The sequence below is a fragment of the Scyliorhinus torazame genome, chromosome 15 (genome assembly GCF_047496885.1).
Source record: "Scyliorhinus torazame isolate Kashiwa2021f chromosome 15, sScyTor2.1, whole genome shotgun sequence".
Classification (NCBI taxonomy): domain Eukaryota; kingdom Metazoa; phylum Chordata; class Chondrichthyes; order Carcharhiniformes; family Scyliorhinidae; genus Scyliorhinus; species Scyliorhinus torazame.
The window spans coordinates 94850869-94873408 of NC_092721.1; the positions used below are offsets into that span (position 1 = coordinate 94850869).

Sequence of the window (22540 nt, forward strand, 5' to 3'; positions counted from 1 at the left end):
TGGTTGGCGGGCTCAATGACCCCCCCATCCCCTTTTTTAGGCCCGCCTCCAGCCCGCGCTCCGCACCTCCACTGGTCCATCCCCAGGCAACTCCCGCCCCCAGCCTCCTCTCTGTCCCTCAGACCAAGTCCCTCCCTCGCCAGCAGAACATTCACCTCCCCCTTCCCCCTCAGTAACAACATCCTGTAACCCAAGCACTTTACTAAACCAAACATGCGCACCCCCCACTGCACTTCCGAAAGCTGACTCGCCCAGCTAGCTTGGTGGCCCCCATCCCCAGTGCCAGATAGTCTCTCACCTACTGTTAACTACCCCCCCCCCCCCGCTCACACAAACATACTCCAACATCAAACAATCCCCACACAATTGCCCAACAGAAAATACCAAGATCAAAACAAGCACACCTCCATCCCAAAACAGTGCAAATGAAAACCTTAACTCACTCAGCTCTACCGCTGGTTCCAAATCAATGCAAACGGCATCACAAACATCTTCCATAAAACGCAAAACAGGAAACTTTTTACAAAAACAGAGAAACAAAAGAAAAAACAAAACCATGAACATTGCAGCCAAGTTCAAAAGTTCTCAGTCCTTCATCAGCCCTTTCTTTTTCACAAAGTTCTACGCGTTCTCAGGCGACACGAAGTAGAAGTGCTGATCCTCATGCATGACCCAGAGACGGGCTCGGTATAACAATCCAAACTTCACCTTTTTCTTAAAAAGGATCGACCTGATCTGGTTGAAGCCTGCTCTCCTCCTGGACACCTCTACACTCAGGTCCTGCTAAACCCGCAGGATGCTGTTGTCCCATTTACAGCTCCGTGTCTGCTTGGCCCGCTGTAGAATGCGCTCCTTACCCGAGAATCTGTGGAATCTCACCACCATTGCCCTCGGGGGGTCTCCCATTCGAGGCTTCCTCGCGAGTGCTCTGTGAGCCCTATCCACCTCCAAGGGCCGGGAGAATGCCCCATCCCCCAACAGCTTCACAAACATGTCTGCGATGTGTGCCCCAGCATCCGTTCCTTCGGATCCCTCCGGGAGCCCGATGATTCTTAGGTTCTGCCGCCGGGACCTATTTTCTAGGTCTTCCACCTTCTCCAGGAGCTTCTTCTGCTGGCCCCTCAGCATCCCCACCTCCAGCTCCACCGCAGTCTGATGTTCCTCCTGCCCAGCCAGCACCTTCTCCACCTTCTGGATCGCCCGATTCTGGGCGTCCAATCTATGCTGCAACCGCTCAATCAACTCTTTCATCGGGTCCAACCAGTCCCGTTTCTGCGTAGCAAAGCCTTCCTGAATGACTTGCATCAGCTGCTCCATAGACTGCTGGGTCGACAAGCCAGAGGTCCGAACCTTCGCTATGCTGTCTTCTGTTGCAGCTGCAGCCCAAGCCTTCTCTATTTTTTTGTTTCTGCCCTTACAAACACTTCTAGTCCTTCTCTCCATGCACCAAAGTGGGAATTCAGTAAACAATTGCCACTAACATCCATTTTACAATTCAAGTACGGTAGAATAACGGTGGAAAGGTCCAAAAGTCCGACCAGAGTGGGAGCCACCAAAGTGCGACTTACTCCTTCATAGCCCCCACCGGACAGAGTTCCATTATTTTCTTAACAATCACTATGTTTAACAACATACCTGCATTTGGGATTTGAAGGTCCATCATATGTTACCTGTTAGATGTTGCTATTCTCATCCAGATTATTTACAACAAACTGAAATACTTTGGTGCTGCAAAATATACCTTACAATATGACTCCTGTACACTGAATATATGTGGATATACAAAAATTTAGTAGGATAATTTGAAAATGGTTGGGGATACATAACCCAGTCCTACTTAAATATGTTACTCAGCAAAAAGAAAATGGTGGTTAGATATACATGATAACCCAAAGTGGGGAACCAGTTTTCAGTATCGATCGAGAATTTTAACAATGTTTTGCTGCAGACTTCAGCATTACCAGAACAATTCTTTTTTTAAATCAACATAGATATTCCATCACATATATGAATCACCTTATTTCATCACTCAACACGTGCAAGGGGTAAAATTTGCAGAATCCTAAAGTGTCACGATTTCAGGCGAGTAAATTATTCCTTCAGTCGCATGCAATCCCTGACCTTGATGGTGAAACCATTTACAAATATGACAAAACCCTGATAAAAATCAAGTTATATCAACATGATATAAGCAACCAATTTAGTGCCAAACTGAACACTGAGAGCATAAGAAAATTCTTGAAACAGACAATATACTTGTGATTTCAGAGACTTTATGGGAGTAGCGATACCTTCTCTGGAACAGTTCTGGCCACAAGCTGTCTGATAAACATAGAACATCTCTCGAGCTTGCTTCCCACCTTGAAGGGGGCAGACAGGGGCATAAAGAGGAAGGAAAGGAGAAAAAAATGACAGGAAAGAAAGGATTGAAGAAACAAAAAGGACAATGATGGGAAACATTAGTTAGAAAAAGAGTTCAAGAAAGTTTAGGATGCAATTATAGCATTTTAACTTGACACATACCATAAGCTGAGCATTCATTCAAGTATACTGAACATGTAAGCCCTCACCTATCAGTATACTTCATCGTTCTCAAAAATCACTTCTAATTGTGTACAAAATGTAAAGTGCAGTCAAAATTTTAAATGTGAATTCATTCAGCCGGTATTAAAAATGAGTTAATACGTTACTGCAATTTTAAAAAAAATTATAATTTTGATGCTTCACGATGTGTTTTTTGAACTGTTGTCTCCTCTCACCTAAAGGTGTTAAATTTTGATAGAATGTGGTTTAGTGAGCACTGAGGGCTCTCTAAACTGTCCATTCATTATGTCGGAGTTAGATAAGATAATTAGTGTCATCAGCCTATTTGAATTATTTTCCAGAAGAAATCACTGGACAGTTACAAGTATTGGGAACACTAGTTAATTTGCATCACATCTCTCCATTTCAGAGCCACTGAGTCTAATGGTACTGCCCCAGCTGCTGTCTCAGAAAGCTTAACTAACTCAGGAAGGACTAAGCAAAAATCAGGTCTGGGATATTCCGGTTTATCTGGTGTGGTGCTGCGGCAGACCATGTCTTTGCTCTTTAGGCCATCAGGGAAGATCATGGTGTTTTAAGTTTATGATGTATCTAATTTTTCTCATTTTACACAACTCAGTTCTACCCTTGAAAGGTAAACACTTCACTAATCCAGCATATGTATTGGCAATCAGAATATTCTCCCATGAATAGTTAAACAAAATCCACCTCCATTATTCAGCATTATTAATGGTAGAGCTATTGAAGTTGCAATTCGACTACAGAAACCTATCCACTTTATTTGAAACATAAATTAAAACATATTGCATTCTAAAATGGATGAGCAAAGCAGATTCAAGGCATTTCTATCTGACCACAGCCTGAGCACAGATTGTAACAAGTATGTTTTAGCTCACAAGTATGCCTGACAATCCAGTTGATGCAAAGGGATAGAGGATCGCTTGGAATACAAGTACACTGATCTAACTCTAACAGGAATAATTTGAGAAATATGCTTTAAGGGATTGAGGTACTATTTACCGTTACTTAATTACCATACATAAAATATAAAACTAACTACACTTGATCTTTCAATGTCATGTTCTTCTGCCTTCAGTTTTTGTAAACCAGGGCAGTTGGTGACCAACAGGTAGCTGAAAGATTACTTGTACTACATGCACACATGCTAAGGCTTAAGTCAATGAAGAATAGCAATTGTAGGTGATAAATTCTATTTGATTTAAATGTGATACTGTACAATGGCATTATTTTATTTTTAAAAGACTTTATGAAACAAAAATACAACTCAATAATTAACAAGGCTGAAAATGATACATCCTGCTGTGTCCTTAATTAAAGGAAGCTATTGCTTAATGTAGGAATCAGTTGAGCAAGTCAAATCAATATGTAAATTCCACCTGGGTCGCATAATATCTTGAATGTGATCTTCCCCATTAGATTGACAAGAATCTTACGGAAAAACTAACTGACATGGTGGACTGACTAAGCTGTGGATGAATGCCTGAAATCCTGTCTGTTTAAATGATAAGGAATCAACTGCTTAGATGAGTTTTAGTCTGTGATATTCACGGAACATATGCACTATATTAGTTTTACCAACACTGTGACATAATGCACGCCAGTTTAGGAAAGGAATTTTTTGAAAATCCAAATGAACACCATGAGATAGTTTGTTGAACACTTCCCTCACATCAAACAATAAATATAGCTTTTACAGTTGAGTATTTGGAACAAAAACAGAAAGAGATGTAAAGTCATATATGGAGCGTAGAACCCAAACAAATAAAAAGTCAAATTGCATAACAGTGCATGGAGCTAGTTGGCCATTCTTGAAATATTCACAGAAAAGAACAAACCATAGTGCACTTAAAGGGAGGAAGATATAAGATTTTAATTCTTTCCATGTCAGACATATATGCCACATATCCTAAGTTACTCACCTGCATGGTCTGAGTGTCACATGGGGTCACTGGACTAGAAATGCAAATGCCACAGGTCATTGGTAAACTAATATAATGTTCTTTAAGAGACTGGGATATTGTTTACCAATTTAACAGACTTCACATCCAGTCCAGGGTGTGTTTTTGTACAGCTTAACCACACATATTTTTGCCTTTATTTCTCGGATCATTGACATAGTGAAGCTACTTATATCAATGAGTAGCACATTTTTTGTTGAATTCAAATCATTATGGATGATTTGCAGCATGGAACAGGATTGTTAACAATTACACAACTTTAACAGCCACTAAGTGCATTTAATTAATGACTAGAAAAAGACAGACAAAATGTTATCAATCTTTCAAATATGGGTGGTTGAATGGAAGTATTGATTACTTTATCTGTAAGTTTTGAAAACTCTATCGTTAATAACAGAGATCTTAAAGACTCAGAGCCAGATTTCCCTGGAGTCAGGACAACTCCAGAGCCATTTCTAAATTATCGATGGGATCTGACCCGGGATTCCAGCCCTCATTCCTGGCACCAGTAATTTTTGCTGGCAGAGGATAAGGATGTGGATAAAGAGCCTGCGCCATGCACCCCTGACCTGGATAGTTCCATTGTGGGGGTAGGCATCTCTTAACCCTCTGCAATTTTTGTGAGTCAGGCCAGGTTCTTCATAGCTTCATGGCAATAATCTGGGCTCATCAATCTTTAGAAAGGTCAGTTCAAAAGGTCTTACCCGTACCCCCAATCACTCCGCATGGCCACTCATACTCCCCATACTAATTCAATGCCAGCTCCTGCCCCCCCAGCCAATCCCTGTATCCTCTTATACACTCCATTCCAACTTATTTCCCTTCCATGCCCATTTACCCAAATTGGATATGTACATAACTAATGAGCCATATAAATCAATGGCAAACGTGAAATGCTGAGAAACGAACACCATGCATTCCGAATCGTTCTTTGAAACCTGCTGCACTGACAACTCTATAAAAATGGCAATCGGGCATACAACTAAAATATCTATAACAGAGGCTTCAAACACTTCACATAATCATAATCTTGTCCAAATCAAGGCATTAACAAAAGAGGTCACAGAAAGAACAACTTTTTGCAACCACTTAAAGATGTCAAACAAGCAAAGTCCACAATTCACTTCACTTGTCAAAACAGAATCCCTGCTGAACTCATGCTTTTATTAGTCTGGGCTCGCGGTCAAGCGCGTACAATGAGGACAGTTGGAAATCCAATTTTGTTTCTCCATAGAACATATTTGAATGGTCTTTTTTTCTTTCAGTAGATCTACACTTAATAAATAATAAATAAATAACCTTTATTGTCACAAGTAGGCTTACATTAAAACTGCAATGAAGTTACTGTGAAAAACTCCTAGTCGCCACATTCCGGCGCCTGTTCGGGTACACAGAGGGAGAATTCAGAATTCTCAGCTGATACGGGAATTGATCCCACGCTGCTGGCCTTGTTCTGCATCACAAACCAGCTGTCTAGCCCACTGAGCAAAACCAGCCCTTGCCATCATTATTATATGCTTCATTTGTTATGTCCATAGTGCATACTGGTTGAATAGCATGGAAGGGCTATGAGTTGGCATTGAGTTGACACGGAGGGTATGAGGGACTGTTCAAAATAGGGTTAGAGAGCCTAACTGTCCTCTTATTGCAACTAGGATGAAGTCATAGAGAAATGAAGTGGGTCTTCTAACCAGCCCAAGCTTGTGGCCACCCAGGATCTGCAGGAGTTGGTGGTCTGACTCCATTCCCTACCCACTTCCCAGATTGAAAATTGTATGATTCCAGCTTCTTTAAACCAAGGCGAGTCTGCTGATTTAGGAAATTCCCTGACTCAAGCTATCTGCCTCGGTCATAAAAATACCGCCCTTTCAAATTCCATTTTTGTCAAATGTTACCTTGCAAAGAAAGGAATATCCTATGGTCAGTTTCTTTCACAATACGACTACAATTTTACCAATTATCACAAATTTCTTATTTCATATTCTTTTAAAAATTGTTTTCACAACATTTCGGGAGAATTTAGTGCTCAAAGATTAAAGTGGATTTAAAAGCGACTCTTTGTAATGGATCTCAGTGTGACAAATGGGAATTTTCAGAACACTGACATGAGTGAGAACTTACCCACTATATCAAACCAAAGAGGTATGTTACTTGTCTGAACTGTGACCACACCAACAATTTCATTCACTCTGTCATTTTCCATCACTGTGAAGTTGTAAAATGGTTCATCGAAACTGAGGGGAATGGAAGATGGTTCCGGTTTCTTGATCCATTCAATATGCAAACGCGCAGTGGAAGACTTTTGGGGTCTTCCGTTGTCCACTGCCTTAATCTGAGTAATAAAGATGAATGCAACAAAAACAGAATGCAAACAAAAGTAAATGTGATGTTAGCAAATAAATTCCATTGCTTTAAAAGACAACACTAATTTTACCTGTAAGTACAAGATAATTAGAACCTCGGGTAATATGGTTAAAACTTATTAAATTTAATTTTAAACCCTAAAATAAATTTTAGAAGACATCACAACCCTTAGTGTCCAAAAAGGTAAAGTGGGGGTTATTGAGTTACGGAGAGTAGATACGTGGGCTTGAGTGGGGTGCTCTTTGTAAGGGCCGGTGCAGACTCGATGGGCCGAATGGCCTCCTTCTGCACTGTAAATTCTATGACTCTATTCTATGACTTTATAACAGCAAAACAGAAGTTTATAAATTTCTACAAGAGTTAATAATATTAAACTCAATACTTGCCATTTCATGGATCATTGTATTCAGACTATAGCCTATAATATTTACAATGCTGGGTTTGATATGCTAAGCATGTTGGAGATAAAGCAATACAGATGAGAGACCATTAAGTTTGACAGTGGTATAAAAGTTAAAGATTTAGGGTATCATGCGCTTATCACATTTTGCTATATTCCTTCCATTGCATCACTGAATGGGAATTCCTAGGAAAAACGCTCTGCTGGTTTCAGTCATACCTAGCACAGAGGAAGATGGTTACGTTTGTTGGAAGCCAATCATCTCAATCCCCAGGACCATACTGCAGGAGTTCCACGACCGTTACATGGCCCAAACATTTTTAGCTGCTTCATCAATGACCTCTCCTCCATCATAAGTTCATATATTTGCTGATATTGTTAGTGTTCAGTTCTACTTGCAACTCCTCAATTAATGAAGCAACCTATTGCCAATATGGAGCAAGACCTGGGTAACATTCAGACTTGGACTGACAAATGGCAAATAACATTTGAGCCACATCAGTTGCTTGGAAAATGCATGATACTCTAAATCTTTAACTTTTATGCCACTGTAAACCTTACTGACCTTTCATTTGTCTTGCATTATCGACAACATGGTTAGCATGTCAACACCACTCTCATAAATATAAAGCATACACTGAATACAATGCAAGGTGTTACTTTCTCCCACAAGCATTGTTGCAATATATACACCATCGACAAGATACAATTCAGTAATTTGCTAAGGTTTCCTCAACACTTCCCCATAACCTGCAACCACTACAGCCTAGAAGGAAAGGGAACGTAGGTCCATAAGAATGCCAACACCAGAAGATCCCCCCAAGTCACACTTGGAAACATATTACCATTCCTTCATTGTCACAGAGAATAAATCCTGGGACTCTATTCCTAACAGCAATGTATGAATACTTTCACCACATGGACTGTAGCGTAACAGAAAGATAGCTCACCAGTGCTTTCTCAAAGACTGCTCCTTCATATCACCTCCAGTGCTTCTGCCAATTACCTTCACATCTGTGCCCCCTGGTTACAAATCCTTCTGCCATTTGAAATAGTTTCTCATTTGTTCTAACAAAACTGTACATGATTTGAACATCTCGATTAAATCTCCTCTTTACTGTCTTTGATCGAAGGAGGATGACCCAGCCTCTCTCACCTCTTGAAGTAATTGAAGTCCCCCATCACTGACGTAATTGTAGCAAATCACATTTACACCCTTTCTAAGCCTTGGCAACCACCTTCAAGTTTGATGCCCAGTGTCATGATATGCAGACATGCAGATAATGACATACAGACAGGCACAGACAGGCAGCTAATGAATACGGAGAACAGGACATGACCAATGAGCAGGCAGGACACTCAGGGGTGGTATCTCACTATAAAAGGCACGAAGCACTCACACTCCGCCTCTTTCCACTGATGAACATCTACAGAGTGAATCAGGGTGTATGTACAGTATCACACCTCCAGCACGTGGCTAAGAGCTAGTCTGGTTCAGTCAGACAGAGTAACCACACTTAGGTTAGCAGAGAGTCAAACTCATAGAGAACTGTGCTAACTGTGCCAGTGGTTCAATAAATCAGATTGAATTAACTTCAAGGTCTGGAGTATCTTTTGGTTAAAGCTGCATCCAGTTGCAGCCTGTGTTATCCCAGAGTACATAACACATCACCTAGAAATGAACACATACCCCAGCAGGGACTTAACCTCTGTTTTATAAAGGTTGAGTATAACTTCCTTGCTTTGATACTCTATTCCTCCATTGATAAAACCAAAGATCTCAAAATGCATTTTAAAACCTTCCCAACTTTTTCTGCCACATTCAAAGATTTGACACCTCCATGTCTTTCTGTCTTTGCATCTCCTTTAAAATGGAATAATGTAATTCATTTTGCCACCCCTCATTCTTCCCAGTAAAATGTTTAACTTTAAAGTGCTCGGCATTAAATTTCATCGACCATGTGTCTGCTCATTGTATCAATCTATGTCCTCCTGAGGTCTGCTACTATCCATTACAATGTTTATGAAATTTCAAGTGTTCTTTATTCTGCAAACTTTGAAATTATGGCCAGTACACCCATGGCCAGGTAATTAATGTATATAAATAGGGAACATTGCTGCTAAACATTTTCTGTTTTAATTTCAGATTTTCTGTACTCACAGCACTTTTGAGACAATAGGGTAATCATTAACTTATAGCCGGGTGCTCACAGCAAATATTCAGGCAGTATTATTTCAAAGTGTCCAAAAAACATCATAGTCAGTTCCGGTCACAAGGCAGTTTTATTTACTATATCTTCAGGCTAGACTATTGTGTAATTATATATTGAGCACATGGCCATAACCCACTATGTTACCTGAGAGAATATCTATGACTGGCTTAAAACCAGAAACAAAGTGGTTAAAGTTTTTGAGAAATATTGGCATTCACGGAATAAAACCAGGAATAAAACCTTACGGTTAAGATGTCATAATTTCCAGCAGAAAACTGTTTCCTGGAGGACACCATTCCAGTTTTGGGATCAACAAAAAACTTCCCATCATCATTTCCCTCCACGATGGTGTAGGAAATTTCAGCATTGGGTCCTTTGTCCTTGTCAAATGCAAATGTTCGATAAATTGGCTCACTCCGTTTCTTGCGATCCCGCTCTGGAAGTTTTATCTGGTATACCTTCTGAGGAAACTGGGGCTTATTATCATTCTCATCCAACACATGTACCACCACCCACACAGTGGAGTATTTTGGTGAAGAGCTGCCATCTGCCACCATCACCTGCAGGAAATTAATGAAACACTATTAACAGTCAGGAAGCTGTTCTTTCTATCTCCGCCAACGATTATAGGACATAGAACATAGAACTGTACAGCACAGTACAGGCCCTTCGGCCCACGATGTTGTGCCGAACTAGTCTGAAACTAAGATCAAATCAACCTACTCCCAATCATTCTAGTGCACTCCATATGCCTATCAAATAACCGCTTGAAGGTTCCTAAAGTGTCCGACTCCACTACCATAGCTGGGAGTGCGTTCCACGCCCCAACCACTCTCTGAGTAAAGAACCTACCTCAGACATCCCTCCTATATCTTCCACCATGAACCTTATAGTTATGCCCCCTTGTAACAGCTACATCCACCTGAGGAAAAAGTCGCTGAACGTCCACTCTATCTATCCCTCTCATCATCTTGTACACCTCAAATAAGTCACCTCTCATCCTCCTTCGCTCCAATGAGAAAAGCCCTAGCTCCCTCAACCTTTCCTCATAAGACCTACCCTCCAATCCAGGCAGCATCCTGGTAAATCTCCTTTGCACCCTTTCCAATGCTTCTACATCCTTCCTATAATGAAGTGATCAGAACTGCACACAATCCTCCAAATGTGGTCTAACAGGTCTTGTACAGTGGCAGCATAACCTCACGGCTCTTAAACTCAATCCCCGTTAATAAATGCTAACACGCTATAGGCTTTCTTCACGGCTTTATCCACTTGGGTGGCAACTTTCAGAGATCTATGGACATGAACTCCGAGATCTCTCTGCTTCTCCACATTCTTCAGAACCCTGCCGTTAACCCTGTAATCCACTTTCAAATTTGTCCTGAATGAATCACCTCACACTTATCAGGGTTAAACTCCATCTGCCACTTTTCAGTCCAGCTCTGCATCCTATTAACTGCTCTACCTTCATCTGTGTACTTAGTTACCCCCTCAAAGAATACAATCAAACTTGTGAGGCAGGACTTACCCCTCATAAATCCGTGCTGACTATCCTGGATTAAGCTGTATCTTTCCAAATGATCATAAATCCTATCCCTCAGGACAGTTTCGAATAATTTACCATTGACCGAAGTGAGACTAACCAGCCTATAATTCCCAGGGTTATACCTATCCCCTTTCTTGAACAAGGGAACAACATTCGCCTCTCTCCAGTCTTCTGGCACTAATCCTGTTGACAGTGAGGACATAAAGATCAAAGCCAAAGGCTCTGCAATCACATCCCTCGCCTCCCAAAGAATCCTAGGTTATATCCCATCAGGCTATCCTCAGGCTTCTCAAAATTTCTAACACATCTTCCTTCCGAATATCTACCTCCTCCAGCCTACCAGCCTGTATCGCACTATCCTCCTCAACAACATGGCCCCTCTCCTTTGTGAACACTGAAGAAAAGTATTCACTTTGGGCCTCTCCTATATCTTCAGACTCCATGCAGACTCTATACTTTTCAGCTTGCCTGAATTTCAAGTCGCTCTTCACCTTGATGTCATATTTTTCAGAACAACTTTTGCCTTTTCTTCCCTCCTTTGCCTTGACAGCTAATTATTTTCTTCATTTGAATCATAAATTTGAAATTATATAATCTGTGAAAACTAACAAGCTGAAACCATCATGAATTCCATCTGAGTACAAGGAAGAATTAGCTAATTAAACAAAGACATTTGAGCAAGTAGAAGGTGAACATCACATTTCAAAATTATTGACTTATTTCCACAGAACTTTTATAGCATAAAAGGCTTGCATTTTAAAAGAAAATGAACATGCATAATATTAAAGAAAATTTCAGGCTGAAACTACTGAACGTGTGCATTAAAGTTGAGCAATGCCATGTGTGGAACGCTGTGGTTCACCATATACTTAAAACCGAGAGTGAGTTGCCTCTGACTAGGCCCAATCAGCCAAGTTGGTCCTTATTAATTTTGAAAATAACAGGACTTGTTTGATTTAAATGAAGATCCCAAGGAGAGGAGGGGAGGAAGAGAGAACATTTTAGTGCCAGGTTGATTAATGAATCACTGAATAGAGAAAAAGCCAGAGAAACATCCCTCACACTTGTTAAGAACTCTAATAGAAAAAGACAAAGGGACACTTGAGTAACCAGACCGCCAACTTCACCTGGGAAGAAAGCCAGGCCTAACGAGCCTGAAAACTCAACCATTTCAAGTCCAGAACTGGTCAAGATACACAGGCTTATCAGGAAAAATTAAGTGAGGTCACGAAAAGGAACAGCGTGGCACATTTCTTCTTGTCTATTTTAGGCATTGAGGAAGATCTTGCAGCTATTTCAATCAATGCAAGATTTGATTACATGTGCTATTCTGTATATTATTCATCTTATGCTCGTTATTTGTAAAATAAAGTAACGAAAACAAATTGTACATGGCCTCTTTTCACTAAGTCTTTCAATCGGCAGTTGAAAAAGATTGGGAAGTGAGTATGAGAGCATCCTGAAAGACGTATGCCGAAACTTTTAGCACGGCAGAGTCTCGCCATCGTGAAAAAATGGCGGAAGGGGCCGCAATCTGTAAGTCCCCCTCCCAAACACAGTACCATCATTTTCAGGAATGGTCCAGGTCAGGATTCACACGTAAGCATTTCAGAGAGGCAGCGGCAGATAGAAAACAGCAAATGCCAGCCCTCAGATGTAATTTTGGCATGAGAAGCGTCTGAAACCTGACGTGCTCAGATTAGACAGAGTTTAAGTAGGAGAAGACCTGAACTTTGTGTATTTATTTAGATAGTCAAGGTTCCTCTTTGAATGTTGTCTGAAGGCACCTTTGGGGGAGGTCGTGTACCCTTTACGAATGTTGAAGCGAATGTGCATAAAAATTGCATAAAGTCTTTGGAATTGTGAAGATAGTTATGAGAAATGAGCATTTTATGTTGTTTTCACATGAATAACTCTGGCTCAGGATGTCAAGTGGAGTTTTGCGTAAACTTAGTGCTTGATGGGAAATAAAGATGTCAAGTGGAGTTTTGTGTAAACTGCAGTGCCAAAGTTTTGTAACTGTGTACGTGACTGACCTTCGGGATGAACAGAACTTGCAATAACAAGATGCAGGTGGGGATGGCGGCCTCATTCTAAATCATTTTAGCTGGCGGGTCAAGGATGTACCAGGAGCTCACAGGAATAACTGCTTGCTAGGCGAAGCAAGGCGGAAGCTAAAGTGAGCATAACAAGTCTAAATAAGGAATAACTGCTCGGCGAGGCAGAGGGCGGGTGTGTTTCTCAGAGATTGTATATAAAAAATAATGCTGTGCTTGTTCGGTGTGCCTGCTAATGCTGACAGGCGGCAGCCGTTCTTGCAAGATCGATTGAATAAAATACTTCTTCAGAATTTGGCTAAGTGTAAATTATTATCAAGTGAGAGGTGTTTCTCACATAGTGGAACTGTTAAAAACTGTTAAAAACTGTCAAGCTGAACTGTCAAGGGAACTGTTAAAAACAGCCAAACTCTCCAAGATGTTCTGTCAAAGGGAGCTGCAAAGCTGTCAATGCATTTAAAACTCCTTCCGTTTACCTCTGAAAAACCTGTCTCGAGTTGTAAAAAACGGTTGCTTTCTACTTTGCTCTGTCTGTTGTCAAAAGCCTTCGGACTTCCATTATTGGATCAGAGGTCTAGGACTGATTTCACAACAATCCATTAGGGTACCTACTATTTCACAGTTTGACTGACTGCTTTTAGTGGTTGGCGGCTCTTTGAAGTGGGACTATAAATTCTAATGCTTGTTTTTATGAGTGATATGCAATTGAATGAAATTTTCATTGTTGTAAAGGATAATATAACTGTAAATGTAGTCACTGTTTTTTTTTCTCGAGAGTTCTTTTTTAAAAAAAAGTCTGCATTGACATTCGGAATTTTATTTTGTTTAATCTCAGCATGGGCTCTGAGGTGTGCCATGGTGGGTTCTGGGTGAGTTGACATGGTAGCTATAAGGGTGATGCATGGGTTTGCGTGACTTGCCGCTAAATTGGCATAAAGGCCCATGGAGGTTGGTGGGGCGGCATGAGGGTGCTATAAAAGACCATGGGGTTCACCAAAGTGCAGGAGCTGGTATGGATGGGGCATGGGGAGTGTGTGTGGGGGTCAGGAGGTGTGAGGGGTGAGAGAGTGTAGGGCTGTTTTCTGTTTTTTTTAAATTAAACTTCAACTTTGTGCTGGAGCACTGAGGCAGACCTTCCACCCAGCCTGCTTCCATACCTGGAAATCTCTACATTCATTCAGGGGTCGCTCAGTCTATCTCCCAGGGAACCCTGCCACCCTGGCAAAAAAGCTGATGCTCAGTCAGATACTTTTAGAAGTCGGGTTAAGGAGCCAGGGATTCTTCCGACTCCACGCACCTGACGCATGGATGACAATCTGAGCCATTGGGTTTGATTCCTGTTCGGGAGACTAAGTTCTCCCATCGGAGTAGAATCGCTCCTGGTCTGCGCTGGCACCAGGAGTGGCACCCAAGAAGGATTCCCTCTCCCTTGTCATGCAAATTGTACACATGGCGGGGAGCATCCGGGATTCCATTCCGAATCTCGCAATCGGGCTGCCAGGTGTGTGATTCCATGAGCAACATGTCAGGACATGTCTCCAGTACAATCCCTGTAATGCCTTCGTGGTCACCTTATAATTCCAGACATCCGGTAACTTGTGGTGACCATCCTTTGGTTTCGCAAATTTCATTTTTAAATATGCAAAAAAGAACAAAGTTTAATTTACATAGTTTATGATTTCTTCAGTGCCTTACTGATATGTCAGCATGCACATGGACATTTTCTAGTCAGAGTTATTGGAGAGTAATCAGGAGAAGCAACTCTGATCTTCTCCCCTCCCCTCCACCTCCCCCGAAGCTCAGAGATATTATGGCTAATTTTAATGCTGTTGTTAATAGTAAACTCAGCAGAAACTCGAGCCTGGTATTTTCAGCATCTGTGTAGCTGTATTTTGCAAAGTGCACTGTATAATTAAGCTGTCAGAGGAGTTAGATGTCAACAGCTCTAGATCCCCATGTGCATTTTTCATTTATAATTCTTTGCTGTCACATTGTTTACAAATTATCATTGTTACTGAAGTCACTGTGTACATAGGTTTCATCTGCATTGCCAAGTATCATTGGTCCAGCGATATACAAATGTAGCCTTAATGAGTGAAATAACACAAAGCTACTGTTTTGGAAAAATACATTGATTTGGATTGATTATCTCTGCTGGCTTCTGGCACATGCAGTATCACAGGTGGTCCTGTGATTGCAAAAACTGATTAATATTGTCGCGAGAGAAAAAGTTCAGCGTCAAAGTCGAGGGTGTTTGCAGACTTATCTCTTTCGATGCTTGTGAGAATCTGCGAAGAACCTTTGATAGTTGTTGAAATATAATCAAATGTAATCCCTTTTATTATTTTTCTGCTTTATTAAATTGCAATTTAATATTAAGGTTACTAGTCTATATAGTTCCAACTTGAAATCTTACTTTTCATTTGCTGGAACTGGGGAAAGACGTTAAAATGTAAATTTTACATAAGTTACCACTTTTTTATTCATTTTGCCCATCTGAGGGCATTTAAAAGTCAACCACATTGTTGTTGGGCTGGAGTCACATGTAGGCCAGACCAGGTAAGGATGATAGATTTCCTTCCGCAACAATAATAATAAGAATTGCTTAGTGTCACAAGTAGGCTTCAATTAAGTTACAAGTCACCACATTCCGGCGCCTGTTCGGGGAGGCCAGTACAGGAATTGAACCCGCGCTGCTGCCTTGTTCTGCATTACAAGCCAGCTGTTTAGCCCACTGTGCTAGGACATTAGTGAACCAGATGGGTTATTACAACAATCGACAATGGATTCATGGTCATCATTAGACTTTCAATTCCAGATATTTCTTATTGAATTCAAATTCCACCATCTGTCCTGGTGGGATTCGATCTCGGGTCCCCAGTGCATTACCCTGTGTCTCTAGATTATTAGTCCAGTGACAATACCACTACGCCATTGCCTCCCCTACTCTTGCCCTCAGGTTCTGGGTTGTGTCATCAACCTTGCCGATAAAAAAAAAACACGCACAGGACAAAGCCTTATACTAATATTAAAAAGCAGATGAGGGCGGCCCAAGGCCGTATTTTGTTTCCAGTATTTCAAAATAATTTCACTTTTGGACTTAAAATACTGGAGCTTCATTGAGTGTATTTCTTATGCCTCCCCATGTGATTGGAGGACTGATACGTTATTTCTCAGCACCTGGCTACAGGTCAGCAGTAAATGCGACAACGGCAGCAAAGGCAGATTTACAATGAAGCACACCAAGCCTGGCTACAGGACCCCGACCAATGAGGAGCCCTGCGCCGGGCCGGTACTCTCGGCATGCAATCCGAGGCTCATCACTCATTGAGCCTATCAGCAGAAAATGGAGTGAAAACTCAGACTCTGATTGTTGAGTCTGAAAGCAGGGAAACTGCTAATGAACGGTTAACTCGAGGCGCATGCGTACGGACCCACAACGAGAGGCGATAGAGAGGCAGCTGAGGTTTGAGAATCAAGCCATGGGGAGCTGAGCAGGTGTGAAGGTTCATGCCAGGCTCAGCATTTTTTTAAAAAATTTAAATAATTTTTATTAAAGGTTTTCATAAAATATCAACAACAAAATGAGAAAGAAAAAAGAACCCAACAGGGTTAAGTACAAAACACAATCTAAAAAAGCAACCCCCAAACCCCTCCCCCCCTGTACATAAATAAGAAATGAACATTAACACCCCGACTTAACACAACAGATGTATACACCCCCTCAAACCCTCCAGTGTAAATAACATAAACAAAAATAAAGTAAACCCCGCCCCCCCCCCCCCCCCCCCCAAGCTGCTGCTGCCATTGACCAATGTCTATCGTTCTGCCAGAATATCTAAGAACGGTTGCCACCGCCTAAAGAACCCTTGTACCGGCCCCTCTCAATGCGAATTTCACCCTCTCCAATTTTAATGAATCCTGCCATATCGCTGATCCAGGATTCCACGCTTGGGGGCCTCGCATCTTTCCACTGAAGGAGAATCCTTCGCCGGGCTACCAGGGACGCAAAGGCCAGAATTCCGGCCTCTTTCGCCTCCTGCGCTCCCGGCTCCTCTGCCACCCCAAATATTGCGAGCCTCCAGCCCGGTCTGACCCTGGATCCTACCACTCTTGACACCGTCCTCGCTACGCCCTTCCAAAATTCCTCCAGCGCTGGGCATGCCCAGAACATATGGATGTGATTTGCTGGGCTCCCTGAGCACCTAACACACCTGTCCTCGCCCCCAAAGAACCGGCTCATCCTTGTCCCGGTCACGTGTGCCCTTTGCAGCACCTTAAACTGTATGAGGCTGAGCCTCGCGCATGAAGAGGAAGAATTCGCCCTCCCTAGGGCATCTGCCCACGTCCCCTCTTCGATCTCCTCTCCCAACTCCTCCTCCCACTTACCTTTCAACTCCACCACTGAGGCCTCCTCCTCCTCCTGCATCACCTGGTAAGTTTCCGAGATCTTCCCCACTCCCACCCACCCCCACAAGAGCACCCTGTCCTGTACTGTGTGTGGCAGTAGCCGCGGGAATTCCACCAACTGCCGTCTGGCAAACGCCCTTACCTGTAAGTACCTGAAGGTGTTCCCCGGGGGGAGCCTGTGCTTCTCCTCCAGCTCACCCAGGCTCGCGAACTTCCCATCCACAAACAGGTCCCACAACTTTCGTATCCCTGCCCTGTGCCACCCCGAAAACCCTCCACCTGTTATTCCTGGGGTGAACCGGTGGTTCCCTCATAATGGGGTCCAAGCCGAGGCCCCAACTTCCCCCCCTATGCCGCCTACACTGCCCCAAAATTTTGAGGGCCGCCACCACCACCGGGCTCGTGGTATACCTCCTTGGAGGGAGCTGCAGCGGCGCCTTTGCCAGTGCCCTCAGATTCGTACCCACACTGGACACCATCTCCAGCCTCTTCCATGCAGCCCCCTCCCCCTCCATCACCCACTTGCGCACCATCGTCGGCCCAGTAGTACCCACAGAGGTTGGGCAGCGCCAGTCCCCCCCTATCTCTGCTCCGCTCCAGCAACACCCTTCTCACCCTCGGAGTCCCTCGCGCCCACACAAACCCCATTATACTCCTGTTAACCCGCCTGAAAAAAGCCTTCGGGATGAACACGGGGAGGCACTGGAACAGGAACAAAAACCTTGGGACCACCGTCATTTTGATTGACTGCACCCTACCCGCCAAGGACAGCGGCAACGTGTCCCACCTCTTGAACTCCTCATCCATTTGCTCCACCAGCCTTGTAAAGTTAAGCCGATGCAGGGCCCCCCAGCTCCTGGCCACCTGGACCCCCAAATATCTGAAGCTCCTCTCCATCCTTTTTAGTGGGAGCTCACCAATCCCCCTCTCCTGGTCCCCTAGCTGAACTACGAACAGCTCGCCCTTCCCCATATTGAGCTTGTACCCTGAAAATTCCCTGAATTCCCTAAGCATCCTCATTACCTCTGGCATTCCTCCTGTCATGATATTCAAACACACACATCATGATGGACACACTAACAGGCAAATCAGAGTACACAACACCACAACCAATCACAGACAAGAACACCAACCACATAAAAAGCACGAGCACGACACCTGGTGGTCAGTAGGTCTGGGGAGAAGGGAACAAGAAAGAGCTGTTAAAACATCACAAGCAGGGAACCCCCACATGCAGAGTGCAAAGACCAAACTGTAAATAGTAAGTTTAAATGAAGAAGCGTTGTACCATATGCAACCGTGTTGGCTCATCTGTGTGTCAGAACACCCAACACCACATGGTACAGGAGTGGATCGATACCTGCCTACTAACCTGCCATTCTGGACATGGACCACACCGACGGACCGCAGCCGATGCAAGTCGCGGGGAACCTAGGCACCAATTGGAAGCTCTACAAGCAGCGATTTGACCTGTACATCCGTGCCACCGAAAAACAGAATGTCTCGGATGACACGAAGATTGCAATGCTCCTCTTCTACGCAGGTCCGCACGCCACCGACGTCTTCAGCTCACTGGTGTTCGAAGAAGGCGAAAACCAAGCCAAATATGACACGGTCATCCTCAAACTGGACCAGCACTTTCAAGTTGAAGTAAATGAAAGTTTTGAAAGATACCTCTTTCAGCAACGCCTGCAAGGTAAGGAGGAGCTTTTTCAACCCTTTTTGACGCACCTCCGGATTCTAGCGCAGTCCTGCGGTTACGGCACCACCACAGAGTCCATGATCAGGGACCAGATTGTTTTTGGCGTTGCCTCTAGTGGCCTACGCCAGCAGCTTTTTAAAATGAAAAGCCTCACCTTAGCGTCTGCTGTGGAAGCCTGTGTCCTCCACGAAAATGCTACCTGCCGTTTTGCCCGATTTCAGGCGTCCGAGTTGGCACGGAGGGGGTCCCCAGCCGTCGAATCGGCAAGCCAGGCCGCCCACGACGTCGAACGCATCCAGGCCGTCAATCACTTCCCGACCCACGGCCCGGACGACAGCGGCCGCTTCCCGCGCTTTTCGCGGTCTCCCGCGCAGGTGCGCGCCAAAAATAACGGCCACAACGAGGGACGCACTGCGCAGGCGCGCCCACCGCAAGATCGCACTGCGCATGCGCAGTGGCGCAACGAACGCCGTGACGTCATGACGTGCGGCAATTGTGGAGCTCTACATTTAAAAGGGCAATGTCCTGCAAAAAACCGACAGTGCCACAGATGTGGCAAGTTGGGCCACTACGCAGCCCACTGTCGTTCGGCTCAACCCATGGATCCGGCGCATCCTCGACAACCTCGCAGACAAGTCAGGACCGTCCAGCCCACGCATCAAGACTTCCAGTTAAGTGATGCAGATGACCAGGATGCCTTCCGAGTTTCCGTCATTGATGTCAACAAGGTCAATGCCATCAATCCAGCCGATGAGTGGTGTGCCACCCTGACGGTCAACCGATCGCGCGTCGCCTTCCGTCTGGACACCGGCGCATCCGCCAACCTGATTGCTTACTCTGCAGTCCAGGCCATGAAGGTCAAACCACCCATCACGCCATCCCGGCTCAAGATGGTTGACTATAACGGGAACGTCATCCCGTCCATAGGATCTTGCCAGCTACAGGTGACTCACAAGATGTACACGGCCACACTCCCCTTCGAAGTTGTCGGCTCATCAAAGGACTTGTTACTGGGCGCACAGGCGTGTAAGGTCCTTCACCTGGTACAGCGCATTATGTCTCTCTCTCCAGATGAGATATCCGACTTCCCGGATGCTGAGTTCCACGCAAATCTCCATTCCCTCCTTGCTCACAACCAGGAGGTTTTTGAAGGCATGGGGACATTGCCATACACGTACAAGATTCGACTCAGACCGGACGCCATCCCCGTCGTTCACGCACCTCGCAGGGTTCCTGCGCCACTCAAAGACCGCCTCAAGGCACAACTGCAGATTCTTCAGGACCAAGGGGTCCTATCCAGGGTCACGGAGCCCACGCCATGGGTCAGCTCCATGGTCTGTGTAAAGAAGCCCTCTGGCGAGCTCCGTATATGTATAGATCCTAAAGATCTGAATAACAACATCATGCGGGAACACTATCCCATCCCGAAACGAGAAGACCTCACCAGCGAGATGGCGCGAGCCAAAATATTCACTAAATTGGATGCGTCCAAAGGATTCTGGCAGATCCAACTGGACCCGGCCAGCCGAAGACTATGCACATTCAACACCCCTTTTGGCAGATTCTGCTACAACCGGATGCCATTCGGCATCATTTCGGCATCCAAAGTTTTCCACCGCATTATGGAGCAGATGATGGAAGGCATCGAAGGGGTACGTGTATATGTGGACGATATCATCATTTGGTCCACCACTCCGCAGGAACACATGCATCGTCTACGACGTGTCTTTACCCGCATACGACAAAATGGCCTGCGTCTCAACCGTGCGAAGTGTGCCTTCAGCCAGAAGGAGCTGAAATTCCTCGGGGACCACATCTCAAGGTCAGGGGTCCGTCCCGATGCAGACAAGGTTAGCGCCATCACAGCCATGCCACGACCGGCTGACAAGAAGGCTGTCTTAAGATTCCTGGGCATGGTCAACTTCCTTGGGAAGTTCATTCCCAACCTGGCTTCTCATACAACAAATATGCGCCATCTCGTAAAAAAATCGACAGAATTCAACTGGCACCAATCGCATCAGCGGGAATGGGAGGAGCTCAAGCACAAACTGGTCACGGCACCAGTGCTGGCCTTCTTTGACACGACTCGCCCTACAAAGATCTCAACAGACGCCAGCCAATCTGGTATTGGAGCGGTACTCCTGCAAAAAGACAGCACGTCGTCATGGGCCCCGGTTGCATATGCCTCACGAGCCATGACCCCTACCGAACAGCGCTACGCGCAAATCGAAAAAGAATGCCTGGGCTTGTTAACTGGACTGGACAAGTTCCACGACTATGTGTATGGCCTGCCACGATTTACGGTCGAAACTGACCACCGCCCCCTGGTCAACATCATTAACAAAGACCTGAACGACATGACTCCTCGCCTCCAGCGCATCTTACTTAAACTCAGGAGGTACGATTTTGAACTAATCTACACTCCGGGGAAGGAGCTCATCGTGGCGGACACTCTTTCCCGAGCAGTGAGCACACCACCAGATGCGGAGGGGTTCGTGCGTCAAATTGAGGCACACGTAACTCTGACAGCAGCAAATCTGCCAGCTGATGATCCTAGTCTGGCCCACATACGCGCAGAGACGGCGACTGACCCCCTTCTGCAGCGAGTGATGCGCCACATGACGGAAGGGTGGCAAAAAGGGCAGTGCCCCCAGTTTTATAATGTGCGAGATGATCTCACCAACATAGACGGGGTCCTTATGAAATCACACAGGATCGTTATTCCGCACAGCGTGCGCCAGATGATTCTTCATCAACTACACGAAGGCCACTTGGGCGTCGAAAAATGCAGACGAAGGGCCCGGGAGGCGGTATATTGGCCGGGTATTAATGAAGACATAGCCAACATGGTGCTCAACTGCACAACCTGTCAGAGGTTTCAGCCGGCGCAACCTCCGGAAACACTTCTACCACACGAGATGGTGACGTCCCCCTGGGCGAAGGTGGGTGTTGACCTATTTCACGCGCTCGGCAGAGATTACATTGTTATTATAGACTACTTCTCAAACTACCCGGAAGTCATGCCTCTCCATGATCTGACGTCGTCCGCAGTCATTGGGGCCTGCAAGGAAACATTTGCTCGCTATGGCATTCCAAGGACTGTCATGTCAGACAATGGACCTTGTTTTGCCAGCCGTGAATGGTCGTCCTTTGCCGCAGCATATGGTTTCACTCATGTGACATCCAGCCCTCTGCATCCACAATCGAACGGGAAGGCTGAAAAGGGTGTCCACATCGCCAAGCGGCTCCTGTGCAAGGCGGCTGCTGCCGGATCGGACTTTAACCTTGCCTTGCTGGCCTATCGATCGGCTCCGCTATCCACGGG

The 22540-nt window shown here is 44.7% G+C and overlaps 1 protein-coding gene across 8 annotated transcripts in view; it reads right to left on the reverse strand.

The window, feature by feature from the left end:
* LOC140391693 (protocadherin Fat 3-like) overlaps positions 1–22540 on the reverse strand; it is a 1133162-nt gene that overhangs the window by 263359 nt on the left and 847263 nt on the right. For 6 of the 8 annotated variants that reach the window (XM_072476450.1, XM_072476451.1, XM_072476454.1 and 3 more), the window contains 3 exons: positions 9746–10060; positions 6645–6855; positions 2292–2360 (listed from right to left, as the gene is read on the reverse strand). In XM_072476450.1, coding sequence (XP_072332551.1) covers positions 2292–2360; positions 6645–6855; positions 9746–10060 — 595 coding nt within the window. The remainder of the gene's footprint in view (positions 1–2291; positions 2361–6644; positions 6856–9745; positions 10061–22540) is intronic. The other 2 variants (XM_072476455.1, XM_072476453.1) reach the window with 1 other exon arrangement.